The 14384-nt window shown below is 43.2% G+C and overlaps 1 protein-coding gene across 2 annotated transcripts in view; it reads left to right on the forward strand.

Annotated features, from left to right (window-relative positions):
• VPS35 (VPS35 retromer complex component) overlaps nucleotides 1-14384 on the forward strand; it is a 19631-nt gene continuing 5247 nt past the window's right edge. For both annotated transcript variants that reach the window (XM_039352466.1, XM_039352467.1), the window contains exons 1-13: nucleotides 1-88; nucleotides 2517-2615; nucleotides 2971-3067; nucleotides 3433-3556; nucleotides 4672-4854; nucleotides 5724-5937; nucleotides 6547-6630; nucleotides 7149-7258; nucleotides 9386-9482; nucleotides 10471-10619; nucleotides 10865-11072; nucleotides 12379-12534; nucleotides 13555-13677. In XM_039352466.1, the coding sequence (XP_039208400.1) occupies nucleotides 86-88; nucleotides 2517-2615; nucleotides 2971-3067; nucleotides 3433-3556; nucleotides 4672-4854; nucleotides 5724-5937; nucleotides 6547-6630; nucleotides 7149-7258; nucleotides 9386-9482; nucleotides 10471-10619; nucleotides 10865-11072; nucleotides 12379-12534; nucleotides 13555-13677 (1647 nt within the window). In that variant the 5' untranslated portion in view covers nucleotides 1-85. The remainder of the gene's footprint in view (nucleotides 89-2516; nucleotides 2616-2970; nucleotides 3068-3432; nucleotides 3557-4671; nucleotides 4855-5723; nucleotides 5938-6546; nucleotides 6631-7148; nucleotides 7259-9385; nucleotides 9483-10470; nucleotides 10620-10864; nucleotides 11073-12378; nucleotides 12535-13554; nucleotides 13678-14384) is intronic.

Genomic DNA, 14384 nt, shown 5'->3' on the forward strand with positions numbered 1-14384 from the left:
GGGGGAGGGCGCTGGCGGGGGTCACATGACGTGAGGGGAACCGAGGCGCTGAGCAGGCAGGCCGGCGAGGGAAGGAGGCGCCGCCATGGTGAGTGGAGGGGAGCGGTGGGGCGGCGGGTGGGGAGGGGGGCAGAGCGAAGAAAAGCCCCCCCCCATTGTCCGGGCGGGCCGGAGTGGCGTGTCCGGGGGTCTCGGCTCCCGAGCGGGGAGGGCTGCGGGCCTGCCCGGTGCGGCCGTTCTTGCCTCAGCGGCGCCTTTCCTTCTCCTCATGAAGGGGGGGGGGAGGGAAATGCCCCCCCTCCCCGCGTTAACGATGACGCTGCACGGGAGGGGAGGGGTTCCGCGCTCTCCCCCCTCCCCGCCTCAGAGAGGGGTTGGGTGGGACTGGGCCTCCCATCATCCCCAGCCAGAAGGGTGGGAAGGGCAGTCCAGGAGTGCTGCCAGGCGGAGGGAAGGCCGAGTCAGTCCCTGGCTGCCTGGGGAGGGGCGGGGGGGTGATGGTGGAAGGGTCGTGCACGTGTGGAGCCCTACACGCGTGTAAAACCGGGCGGGGGGTGCCTGGGAGGATGGCTGAGGGGCAAAGTCAGAGAAGAGGGGGGGCGAGGAGGAAGTAAGGCTGGGCAGAGGCTGCTTTGGGGGTCTTTTCTATGGGGTGGGGTGGGGGAGTGCAGGAGATGTGGTTGGGTGGATCCCCTGGGCTGTTGGGGCAAAAGGATCCGGTCTTTTGAATAAAAGAGGTTGGGTCAGAGTGGGACAACTGGCTGGGAGACAGTTTAGCAATTCTGTTTTGCTATTTGAAATCAATGAAAAATGACTTTGAACTCTTTGACATTCACATTTCATTCTGACCCTCCTTTTGCATCCTTCCTTCAGTGATTCTATTCCACCATTTCGTTGAGGTTGGCACAACTCTTGTCCTGCAGCGAGTTGGCCAAGGCAAGTTGGCCATGGCCAACTGTCATAGACCAGGAGTCCTGAAACTTGCCCACTTTAAGACTTAGGGACTTCAACTCCCAGAATTCCTGGCTGGAGAATCCTGGGAGTCGAAATCCATAAGTCTTAAAGTGGCCAAGTGTCAGGACTCCTGTCATAGACCCATGTTAGGTTTGCCTTAGACCAGCCCCCTGTGAAGACCAAACTCTTCACAGCTCACTGACCTCTTCCTCAGGTTTCCAACTGTTCTCCAACCCCCACTCCCCCAAATTTTGTTGCAATTTAATTTAATAATTTAATTTTAATATAACTTAATATGCTACTTTAGCTAACTGTCCTGAAGGGTTGTGTTGACCACTTTGGGGAATCCTTCTTTAGACAATGTAGTCATCATGAGCTGCTAGGAATTGGGCAGTACCCAAATTTAATAAATGGCTACATTATTTGTTTAGTTTGCGCATACTGGTAATCCTCAGCTTACAGTCACAATGGGAATCGGAATGTCTGTTGTTAAGCAAGGCAGTTGTTAATTGCACCCGAATTTATGACCTTTTGTTCTTAGCCAGGGTTATTAAATGGATCACTATAGTTGTTAAATGAGACCTGCAATTGTTAAGCAAATCCAACTTCCTCCATTGACTTGGCTTGTTGGAATTGGGCTGGGAAGATCACAAATGTTGATCCCATGTCCCCAGGATGCTGCAGTTGTAAATATATACTGATTGCCAAGTGCCCAAATTTCGATCACGGGGATGCTGCGATGGTCATCAGTGTGAAGACCAGTCATAAGTCACTTTTTTTCAGTGCCACTCTTAACTTCGACTGTCGCTAAATGAATGTTTGTCAGTTAAAAACTACCTGCAGAGAATTTGGTAACACATGGACATAGCACTTTCTGAACTATGCTTTAGAACAGGTCCCCAACCTCTTGGGCACCAGCGACCGGTTCCGTGGAGAGAGGTTTTTCCACGGACCACAGAGGGGGTGGTTTTGTGTGCTGCCTGCATCTCACGTATGGGGCTTTGCTTGTTTGTGTGGACTGGTTGTTGGCATGCCGCAGCCTGGTACTGGTCCACAAACCAGGGGTTGGGGACCCCTGCTTCAAAACAAAAATTGATCAATGTGCCATCAAGTTGGTCTCAGCTCTTCACAACTACATAAATCAATATTCCTCATGATGAACTGCCTTTAACCTGGTCTTCCAGTTGTGCATTCATCATTTCTCTAACTGAATCCACCCACCTGGCTGCTGGTCATCCTCTTTTTTTTCTTTCACCTTTCCCAGCATTACAGCATTAATGTAGATTGTATAATAAGTTACAGCAATTTTAAAAAACAAAATGAACACTTTAATATTCCTTCTAAACCAGGGAGAAGAACAAGGAAAACTGAAGACTTGTTCATGTTCACTATATTTTATGTATTTCCACCCCAGTTGTGTCCCTGACAGAACAAGTTGCTCACTTGTGTTTTTAATGCAACTAGTGAGGAACATGATGTGGGCTACATGATTTCTTTGTGTCTAGTAGCAGAGGCTGGCCCTGATATTCTTATCAGAAAACATTCCTTTCCTTGTTTTCTAGCCAACTACACAGCAGTCTCCGCAAGATGAACAAGAGAAGCTTCTGGATGAAGCCATACAGGCTGTTAAGGTGCAGTCCTTCCAAATGAAACGTTGCTTGGTAAGAACTGGATTTGAAATCTTTTTTTCTTTCACCTCACAATAATTAACTCTGTGAATCGGATAAAACAGCAACCTGTTCATAGTTTTATAGTCTTGTGGTGTATTTTTCTGAGCATAAGCTGCATTGAATGAAGAAGTGTTTTTCTTCTCAGCAAACATTTAGCTCACTTGAATATTTCTAGAGGTTTGCAGCTTTAGTAGCAATGATAATCCAGAATATCTTTTTCAGTTGCTCCTTAAAGGGCTATAATCCTGATCTCTGTGGTTTGTTTGGAAAATATATTGCTAATTGATAAAGAGAATATGCAGATTGCATGACAGAAAATCACGTATTGTTGTTATTGTTTTGCTAGGACAAAAACAAGCTAATGGATGCCCTGAAACATGCCTCGAACATGCTCGGTGAGCTGAGGACTTCAATGTTGTCTCCAAAGAGTTATTATGAATTGTGTATCCTCTTGAAGTGGGCTGGCTATCTGGAGCTCTTTTAGCTGATAAATGATGCTTGTTAATGTCTGTTGATATCACCCTAGGTGTGGGAAAGATGTGATGGGAGCTTCATGCATATGCGAAGACCACCGACTTCTTTTGATCTGTGACTTGCTCATGTTTCTCCATTTGCAGCTTCTGCTTCTGATCCAAAACCCAGTTTTGTCCAACCTGATTCTCGTGTTCTCCTATTAGGCTGGATGTTAGCTCCATTGTTTCCTTCGCATCTCCTTTAGTTTCCAAGCGATTGGTTTCTCCTTGGTATTGAATGAAAATGATCAAGGCTGTGTTGCATTAGTCTTGTGCTCCTTAACTGGAAGGAAAAGATATGGCGATCTCTGATGAGCTCCACTATCTGGAGGTTTACTTGACAGATGAGTTTGCTAAAGGAAGGAAGGTGGCTGATCTCTATGAACTGGTTCAGTATGCTGGAAACATCATCCCACGGCTGTAAGTCATTTAAGAGGTGGTGTTCTGGTCAGTTATTCAATTCTGACACTGATGGTTGGCTTTGGGTTTTTTTGTGCTTTGGTGAATTGAACAAAATGCTTATAAATGTGTGTTCCTGTCCACTTCTTTCTATTGACATTAGCCCAACAAAATAACCCTACATTAGCCGGTTGCTTAGCAACTGTACAAAGTTAAGTTGTGCCTCTCCAGGAATACTTACAATCCAGTTCCAAAGTTAGGATTCTCCCACCCCCTTCAACTTTAGGGCCATTTTGCAGTGTCCCACAACTACATGATTATGTTTTATGGTGGTTTTGCAAACTGGCCGATTGTTTTGCTTGATAACCTCCACAAAAAAGGTTGTAAAATTGGTGACCCATTTTACAACTTTCACAACTTTTGACTGTGATGAGCAGACTCTAGTACAGTCTTAAGTCAAGGGCTCCCTGCATAGTACCTTGTAATCCTTGAATAAAAGAAGATAATATTGAAATCATCAATCAGTCTTTCAGTCTAAAAGACTACATTAAGCTGGGGTTTTGCTGTAACACATCAGCCCTCTTTATATCAGTGATTATAATAGGAATGAAAAAAAATGTGAGAAAATAATTGTATATTTATTCATATATTTAATAATACACATGTGCCACCTTCTTAGCAGATTCTAAATGGCTAATGCTTCATAAAGGGAAAATTGGAAGTAGGGGAGTGGAATGAGCCAGTGTTGTGAAATGGCCTCCGTTTTACAAATTTTTCAGAAACTTCTAAAATCTGAGCTATTTTGTGAAGCTTTTCCTTGATTTGATATTGCCATCTTTTTTTTATTTTCTGCTTCTATGATATTCTGGTTTTCCTTAATGTTGCACAATAATTTTTTAATTCAGGACTGTTGGGTTTTTAGATTGCCTTCTGTATATTTTAACCGTATTGTTTATGTAAACTGCCAAGAGCCTCCTTTGACTTGTGGTGAGATGGCAATACTATTAATAAAATAAATAGGCAAGTAAGAAAACTCTTAATCGAATGGAGTGTTGGAATGGAAATTAGCAGCCTGTTTTTACAGTAGCCTAATTGTGGGAAGCGAGTCTTGTAATACTGTCTCCCTTATGTCTCAGCTATTTACTAATAACTGTTGGGGTGGTCTACGTGAAGTCTTTCCCTCAATCTCGGAAGGACATCTTAAAAGACTTGGTGGAAATGTGTCGTGGGGTCCAGCATCCTTTAAGAGGCCTGTTCCTCCGCAACTATCTTCTCCAGTGCACCCGGAACATTCTGCCTGATGATGGAGAGCAGACAGAGTAAGAACTTTGAAAGATTGAATGTGTTAATCTTTTCATCTGTGAGAAGCACGTCTGTATTGGGTGGTGGACGGATAGGGCATGGGACAAAGTCACCTGAAGAGAGAGGGATGTCCGCGAGAGGGATGGCTTTGGAATTGGAGCATTACAAGATATTTCAAATACAAACCATCTTTAACTTGAAACATCCTGTTTTGAATTGGAAACAGCCGTCTGGAAATCTTTTGAGCTTGAAACAAAGTGTTTTGAAAACATGAAACCAATTGCAAGAAAAAAATAGTTCTAAGAACCAAAATGGCTGGACTTACGAGTAGATCGTAAATGTGTGAGTTGCGAGTAGGATTAATATGAGCATTAAAATAAAAAAACAAGCGAACTAGGTGGCCGATGCTTTGCAGAAGTGAAGTAGCGTGAAGAGACAATGGGAAACTATATAACTTTCATAACTGATGGAGATGTAGCTAATTGTAGCTTCCCAGTTTTGGTGGCTCAGCTCAGGTTGCAGTTTTGCTTCCATGGAAAGGACAAAGAGCCCTTCAGCCTGAAAAAAATATATTACATAGTTTTCTTCCTAATGCAGAATTGGTGTCTGACTAGATTAATTCCAAGACGATATTAAATCTGAGGTTCAAATCCTACCCCAAAGAGAGTTATTTTCATGATCCTTTTAGATTAGATAACCTTTATTGTCATCTTTTACTGTGGGCACATTGGCACACGTTAAAAATGAAATTTTTGTTGCTTGCTCTCAAAAGTGTACACATACATACCTCTCTGTGGTTGAAAATGCATGCTGTCCGTTGGTTCAAAGACATCCAATCTACATCCTTGAAATCCATATTGACATGACTCCCTTTGTTGGCCCACAGTGAAGAAATCACTGGAGACATCAGTGACTCCATGGACTTTGTGCTGTTGAACTTTGCTGAGATGAATAAGCTCTGGGTGCGAATGCAGCATCAAGGGCACAGTCGAGATCGAGAGAAGAGGGAGCGCGAGAGGCAGGAGCTGAGGATCCTGGTGGGAACCAACTTGGTCCGGCTCAGCCAGCTGGAAGGTGTGAATGTAGAGAGATACAAACAGGTGAGTTAACTTCTCTCTTCTCAGTTAGTGCACCTTACTTTACTGCACCTGTTAGTTTAATTACTAAATTAATTTCTCAATAGTTGCATCTCAATTAGTTTTAGCTTATCACTTCTCTAGAAAAAGGCATGTTTAAGTGAGGAAGAGGTTCCAGAGTTTGGTATTATGTTAATGGCTGTAGAAAGCATGCAAATACAGGTAGTCCTCAACTTAAAACAGTTCATTTAGTGACCGTTCAACGTTACAACATCACTGAAAGAAGCGACTGATGACCATTTTCACACTTAACGACCGTTGTAGGATTATGCGATCTCTAGGATCACGCGATCAAAATTCAGATGCTTGGCAACTCGTTCATACTTATGACCGTTACTGTGTCCCAGGGTCATGGGATCAACTTTTGAGATCTTCAGAGAAGCAAAATCCATGGGGAAGCCAGATTCACTTAGCAACCGGGTTACTAACTAATCAACTGCAGTGATTCACTTACTGTAACTGTAGCAAGAAAGGTCATAAAATGGGGCAAAACTCACTTAACAAATGTCTCACTTAACAGCAATTTTGGGCTCAGTTGTGGTGTTAAGTCTCATTTTTTTTTCTGTTTTCTAGATTGTCTTACCTGGCATATTGGAGCAAGTAGTAAACTGCCGGGATGCGCTAGCTCAAGAATACTTAATGGAATGCATCATACAGGTACATACCTTAAAGGAAGGTTACTGACAGGTTGGTAAGGAGGATCTGATAGGCTGGAAAAGAAAGACAGTCATAACAAGACCACAGTGCCATTCTTGAGCTAGCAGAATCTGCACCAAGAATGGACATGTTTGGCTTTTTTAGATCTAAATGAACTTTCAAAAACCTTTCTATATGGATTGTGTACAATAACATGGTCTGTGGAGTATGATTTTTGATGCTTATATAAATGTTACGATGACTGGGCTACCATATTTTATGTAAGTTGGTTATTTGGTTTTAGAGACATGGAATCTGTTGGTTTAGGTTTAATTTTTTATTATTTTAACCCTCCTGCAATCTCGACAGCTGGGAAAATACATAAATAACAAATATGCAGAAATTGGCCGAGTTTATACAACTTGGTAAGTTGAAATAGAGCAAGCATCATGGTTTAGCACAATGATCAAATGTCTATTTACTAAACAACCTAGAATAATAATTGACCAATTGTTCCATCCTGTCCTCCCATGTCTTAGGTTTTCCCAGATGAATTTCACCTCCAGACTTTGAATCCTTTCCTTCGAGCGTGTGCAGAATTACACCAAAATGTGAATGTCAAAAATATTATAATTGCATTAATTGATAGGTACGTAATGAAGCAAACATTATAAACTCTGTGTTGGAGCAAAGGAGAGGGCGACTCTTTGGGCCTCATCCAGAAGGTTTAGAATAGTTCAGGGGTAGGCAACCTTGGCTCTTTTATGACTCATGGACTTCAACTCCCAGAATTAGCTGGCTCAGGAATTCTGGGAGTTGAAGTCCATGAGTCATAAAAGAGCCAAGGTTGCCTACCCCTGGAATAATTAAATATGATATTTTTGTGTATGCAGGGAGACATTTTTCAATGCAACCATTTGTATATATTCCTGTTTAGTACATGATTAGATAGAAGGTAAGACTGATTTATAAGAAAAAGACATGTTTTAATTTGGGTGGAAAAACTGAAAAAAAAATAGAAGTTAAACAGAAGAAGTGATAGTGTTAATAGGTATACACTATATAGAAGGAAAAGATGGATTAGTAAAAACAACATGTAAATTTGAAAAGTGTTACATCCTGAAGTGTCCCATGCTTGAAACAGAGACCCCAAAACTATTTTTGACCAGTTTCAAATTCAGTATGTTTCATATTACCTTATTGCAAACAAAAGATGCATTTTGGGGGGGGGGAATTGAGAAGCAGCTAATTGCCTAAAAAATGAACAGACAAGGATATTCTCCAGGATGCAGGCTGTGATCCATGAGGATTAGTATCATGATTAAGGTAGATACGTGGAGCTTTGGTGTGAAATACAAAGGCTTGATTTGACACTGATTTGTATTGGATTCCAATTAAGTCCTTTCCTATAGATATTTAGGCACAGCTCTGTCGTCATATTTCTGGAACTATATGAACAATCTCCATCATTTTCTTTCCTCCCATCTTCCTTGTGATATTGTTTTTCTTTTCAAATAGCAATTTATGCTGGGATATGTTTGGAAAACTACAATATTTGCATATACCAAGTATATGCATGTTTATAAATGTACATTTTAAAATAAACATTTGTAGAAGCTAATTGTTTTCTGTCTGTATGAGAGATGCATGCAAATCAGCTTTCTGGAGTGAGCTTAAAGTCCTGTTTTTGTTTTGTTTGTTTGCAGGGAGCATTGAATAGAAGATTTATCTGAAATGTAGTTTTAGGTAGTCTTCAAAGCTTGTTATATGGAGCAAGCCATATTTTTTTTTTATCCTTTTCCCCACCGTGGGTGCTAATAGGGTTTTCCCCTTTGTGCAACTATTTTATACTATGGTCAGACCGATTATTGTGGGCGTGCAAATTGGCTGTGATTCGCTTCATCAGCTTGGACTGTGAACTCACTTCAGAGACGGGTCCAAAAGCTTTTCTGAATTGTCGTTTTGATTCAAAGGGCATTTGATGATTTGATCCAAACTGTCATTTGCAACGGATTTGATTCGGGAGGTTCAGTCAATTTGTCTTCAAACAGAATCCTTGAATTATAAATTTGTCCAACTCTTTTGATGATTAGGACCCCCCCCCTCGTCCTCTCTCCCACCCAACTCGTGTTTATTTCTTATCGGGTGGTATCCATCTGCTAGTGAAAAGCTGTTCCATCTGTTTGTGATTTCCAGAAAAATAATCCTTACTAATTTGACTTCCCTAATTGCTTTCTTAGCTTTCGGAAGAGATTTGGGAGCAGAGATTTTGGGTAGGGAGTGTTAAGGAGAAAGTGGAATTAGCAGTTATGTTAATGGAAGCCAATTTGGATCAAAGGATCATTTATCAGAGGATGGTAGCCTTCATATGATCACTCTGGCTTCTTGGGTATACTCTTGACTGTTGCTAAGGGCTGTGAGGGTGATGGTGTGATCTGATGAAGTGTGTTTAACCAGGGAGGGATTTCATGTATGCCAACCTGAATTCCATGATGGGAGAAGAGCAGGGTATGGATCTGATGGGTAAGGAGATTGGGGACCCGTGCCATGTTTCTCCAAGAGGACCCAGATTGTTGGGGGCAATGTAAATATATATATATATACATTGCTTACTGGTGTACACCACTTAGAGAGTGCTTGCACTTAAAGCGGTATATAAATCTCATAAATAAATAAATGCTATAACTGCAGACACGTTGATTTGGACTGGCTTCAGCGTAATTGCCTGTTAGACATGTTTGCAAGCTGCATTTCATAAATCCTGTTCTGTCTTTAGACTCGCCCTCTTTGCCCACCGAGAGGATGGACCAGGGATCCCAGCGGACATTAAACTCTTTGACATTTTCTCCCAGCAGGTGGCTACAGTCATACAGGTAACTGCAAAATGATTGCACTTTCTCTAATATTGCTAAAAATAAACATGGTTGCTGGGTTTGACTTAATATCCTTGAATCTGATCACCAGCCAATTCAAGATAAAAACTATTGTTTAATTATCTGTAAGAGCCTATGGAAAGTAGTTCAAAAGGCTGGCATAGAGTGCCAAAAAATAAAAAAGAACTTTATGTTGCCTTAATCTCTAGACAAATGGGGAAGTATGGGCTGTAACAGTTTGCTTCATTTTTTTTCAGTGTAGAAATGCAGGGTATTAAAAGGGACATATCTTTGTGGTGAAAATCTTTAACTATGCTGGTTCCTTAATATGTATTGAATATTTTCTCTTGGTGCTTTTTCTAGTTCTGGCGTATAAATTTAAAGGAAGACCAAGGTGATTTGATTGTCTTAAGAATCTGTTAGAGAGGCACATATATATTCAATTTTTGCTGCAAATTTGTATGCTGACAAAGTGCTGCATTCAGAAACTGCTTATTATTTTCATCACCTCTGCAGTCAAGAGGTTCTCAAGTAGTATAAAAATTTCAAGTTGCCTGGGATTTGGATTTTAATTGAGTATATCTTCCTTGGCAAAATTTGTGTGCTGCTAAAGTCTTGACCTGTTAGAACATAGAAAATTAGCGTATCTCAGTACTGTGAGCTTTGCAGATTGACAATTTCAGGATTTTAGGCTAGAGTTTTTTCCCAATCACGCTAGTAAATGTTAAGGTTTGAACGTGAGATGTTTTGTATGCAAAGAAAACATTTTCCTCCACTGTAAAATAAGAGCAAAGTTAAATCTAGAAACCCAGTCTAGCTAAAATTAACTGCTTCTTTGACTGGTTCAGGTCTGGATGAGTGACTACTTGAGTTTGGTCATGGATATAAAAATCAAACTGTGATGTTAAAAGATAGAAATATCCTTTATGTTACCTCTAATGGCCAAATATGCTTCTTTTGACTCCATTGTGGACCACCCAAACTTCAGTCTAGACAAGATATGCCGTCTGAGGATGTAGTGTCATTACAAGTCTCGCTCATTAACTTGGCGATGAAGTGTTACCCAGATCGCGTTGACTATGTGGACAAAGTATTGGAGACAACCGTGGAGATTTTCAACAAGCTTAACCTGGAGCAGTAAGTTGATGCAAATTTCTTGGCCTTGTGCAAAATCTCTCCTGGATGGAGAAGCAAAATAAATTCCTGCACCATCTGACACTTCAAATGAAGTGCCTTTACCTGGTCTGTGATAGAATTGAGAGGCCTGGCTTTTGGTGTGATAGAGATTGATTTCTGCCAGTTCTTGTCTAAAGAATCTCCCTGTAAATTAAGAAGCGAAAGCACTGGCGACCCTCACTGACCACCCACTCTTGTCCTTTCAGCATTGCAACCAGCAGCGCTGTTTCAAAGGAACTAATGAGACTCTTGAAGATTCCTGTTGATACCTACAACAACGTTCTCACTGTCCTGAAACTGAAGCATTTCCACCCTTTGTTTGAGTACTTCGACTATGAGTCCAGAAAGAGCATGAGTTGCTATGTGCTTAGCAACGTGCTGGATTACAACACAGAAATCATCTCCCAAGACCAGGTAGGGAACTCTCGGGAACGAGTGCTCATTTGTATTATTAAGTGGAATGGGAAAGGGGGAAGATGGTTGCGCTTGGGCAGTTCCTCTTTGTTCTGTTCCAGCCTATTGTCGTCCTTGTTAACTTCACAAGGACAAAACCCCTGCTACTGCAATAGGCTGGAGACTTGCAAATAAAAACGAAACCCCCTTTTAATATTGTAGACAAACCTGTCAAATACAGCAAACTTAAGTCCAAAAGAGCACGATGAAAAACACACAAGAAATCACAAGAGAAGTCATAGATCAAGATTCCAAGACGGAGGTTTTCAAAGTGTTGCCTTCAGCAACCAGCACCACCCACACCTCCTCCCTTTAATTAGCAGTCCTAAGGCGGTGCCTCCCCTTGCCGTTTCTTCTTACTTTGCAGGTGCTTCATTGACCTCTGTTGCTTTACTCTGGCTAATTGACGCCGCCTGCATGCATCAATTAACAATTCCATCTGTTGTGATTCTTCCAAGTCTGATTCATGCTCCTCACCCAGCTGAGCTTCATCAGAAACATGACTGGAGGTCCAGGCTCTGCATCCAACTGAGTCCTACTTCAGAGTCTCCCTCTGGCTCTGATGGCCCCCCAAAAGCCTCCTCCACCTCCTCCTCAGATTCCTCCGACTCAGCTGTGGGGAGCACAGGCTGGCACAGAATCACAACACTCTTCTTGAAGGAACTAGAAAGGAAGGCAATAGCACCCTGAAAAACAAGCACCAATAAAACAAATTAGCAATAACACTTAAGACTTATATACCGCTTCACAGTGCTTTACAGCCCTCTCTACACAGTTTACGGAGCCAGCCTTTTGCCCCAACAATCTGGGTCCTCATTTTACCAACCTCGGAAGCATGGAAGGCCAAGTCAATGCTGAGCTCCGTCAGGCTCGAACTGCTGGCAGTGGGCAGAATTTGCCTGCAATGCTGCATTCCAACCACAGTCCTTACAAATTGCTAGAAAACAACCGTTCAAAGCAGAGTTCATTGAAATAGGCTTGAAGTTGTTCTGACCCCTAAAAATTGCGTTTCCGAGCCTGTTGCCCAGAATTCATTGCAGCTGAAATCTCTGGAGTGGTGGGCACGACTGGAAATTATTTTCCTTTCTGCAAGGGGCTCCATGTGCAGAGAGCTCCCTTCACTGTCTCCTTTGAGCTCCATCTTGTGCTGATCCAGCAGGGAGGAAACAAAATGGGTAAATGCTGTCCCACCAGCAGTTCCAAGCCAAGCTGGCGTTCTTTTCCTCTAGGAGCCATCCTTGACCCGAATGTGGTTTGCCGTTTCTAGGTAGATGCCATCATGAACCTGGTATCGACGCTAATTCAGGACCAGCCAGACCAGCCGGCCGAAGATCCAGACCCTGAAGACATGGCTGACGAACAGGGTCTTGTAGGCAGGTTTATCCACCTGCTTCGTTCAGAAGACCCCAATCAGCAGTATCTGGTATGGCAGCCTTCCGAGGCACTTGGATCTTCCTTCCATAACTGAACCATCACCCTTCCCTTTCCTTCATCTCTGGGCATTACGTTAGTCAAGGAAGTGGGGATCCAGCATGCCAAAAGGAAGCAATTTTGAGGTAGCCAGAACAAAATTCAGTACATTAGAATTTTTTATTGTTTGGTTGTCCCAGCTTTCTATAGGGATTCTAGGCAGGCCTTCTCTCTCTCTCTCTCTCTCTCTCTCTCTCTCTCCCCTCTCTCCCTCTCCCTCTCCATCTCTCCCTCCCTCCCTCCCCCTCTCCCTCCCTCACACACTCTCTCCCTTTCAGGCCTTCTCTCTCTCCCTCTCTCCTTCCTCCTCTCCCTCTCTCCTTCCCCCTTTCAGCCCCCCCCTCCCTCTCTCTCTCTCTCTCTCTCTCCCCCTCTCCCTCCCTCACACACTCTCTCCCTCCCTCTCTCCCCCTTTCTCTCTCACACTCTCTCTCTCTCTCCCTCACACTCTCTCCCTCATTCTCAGTCCCTGATTTATCAGCTGCCCATCTTACCTCAGGGAAACTCTTGGCTAATTTGGTCCACAGTTACTGTGACCATGCTGGTTTATGAGTTAGACCTGTGGTGGCAAACCTATGGCACGCGTGCCACAGGCGGCACCCAGAGCCGTATCTGGTGGCACGCGAGCCATTGCTGGGCCAAGGTGCTCTCTCCTCCGCGCGTGCGCAGTTCAGGAATAGGTGAGAGGCTATAAAAGGAGTAACTTTCTGCGGAAGCAGCATTTGCTGCAGACAGCTTGAGAGCGAGCACGAGTCGGAGCGGACAGCGAGCGAATGAGCGAGCACAAGCCGACAGCTCGGTGGCCACGCCCACTTGGTGGCCACGCCCACCCGGCACCCAGCAGTGCATAAGTGGGTTTTGGGTTGCAGTTTGGGCACTCGGTCTCTAAAAGGTTTCGCCACCACTGAGTTAGGCTGTTTCTTTGTGATATGTCTCTCGTGATATTCAACACGGGAACTGTTGCACATTTTAGATTTTAAACACAGCGCGGAAACACTTTGGGGCCGGTGGGAACCAGCGCATCCGCTTCACGTTGCCGCCGTTGGTGTTTGCTGCCTATCAGCTTGCATTTCGCTATAAGGAGAACGCGAAGGCGGTGAGTGGATGTGTACGTGGTGTGTTTTACTTCGCGGGCTGCTTAAGCTAAAAGGGATCGACTGGCAAATGGCAGAATACAGATAGGCCTCGACCTACGAGCACAATTGAGCCCAACGTTTCTGTTGCTAACTGAGTCATTTGTTAAGTGAGTTCCCCCCCACTTTATGACCTTTCTTGCCAGTTAGTTAACCCGGTTGTTAAGTGAATCCGGCTTCCCCATTTGACTTTGTTTGTCAGAAGGTCACAAAAGGGGATCACATGACCCCAGGACACTGCAACCGTCATAAGTAGGAGTCAGTTGCCAAGAGTCTGAATTTTAAGGACGTGACTCTGGGGATGCTGCAACGGTCGTTAAGTGTGAAAAATGGTCCTAAGTCACTTTTTGCGGTGCCTCTGTAACTTTGAATGGTCACTAAATGAACTGTTGTAAGTTGAGGACTATCTGTGAAAACAAAGAAATGGCAAATTGTATGGGTCTGGGACTGTGAGAAAGTTTTGACCAGTGAAAGGGAATAAATTAAATCCCTGTCCCTAAATTTGGTGCAGTATGGAATAAATGGGGTGAAAGTAAACCATTGTTTGCTAATCGTGTCAACTTTAACATATGGAGTTGAAGTCCACCCATCTTAAAGTTACCAGGGTTGGCAAACACTGCTCTAAGCTTTACTCTGATCAGACTGAACTGGATAGTCTGAAATCTTAAAA

Source organism: Crotalus tigris, unplaced genomic scaffold (assembly GCF_016545835.1).
Source record: "Crotalus tigris isolate CLP2741 ecotype Arizona unplaced genomic scaffold, ASM1654583v1 scf7180000018432.44079421565:4894166, whole genome shotgun sequence".
NCBI lineage: Eukaryota > Metazoa > Chordata > Lepidosauria > Squamata > Viperidae > Crotalus > Crotalus tigris.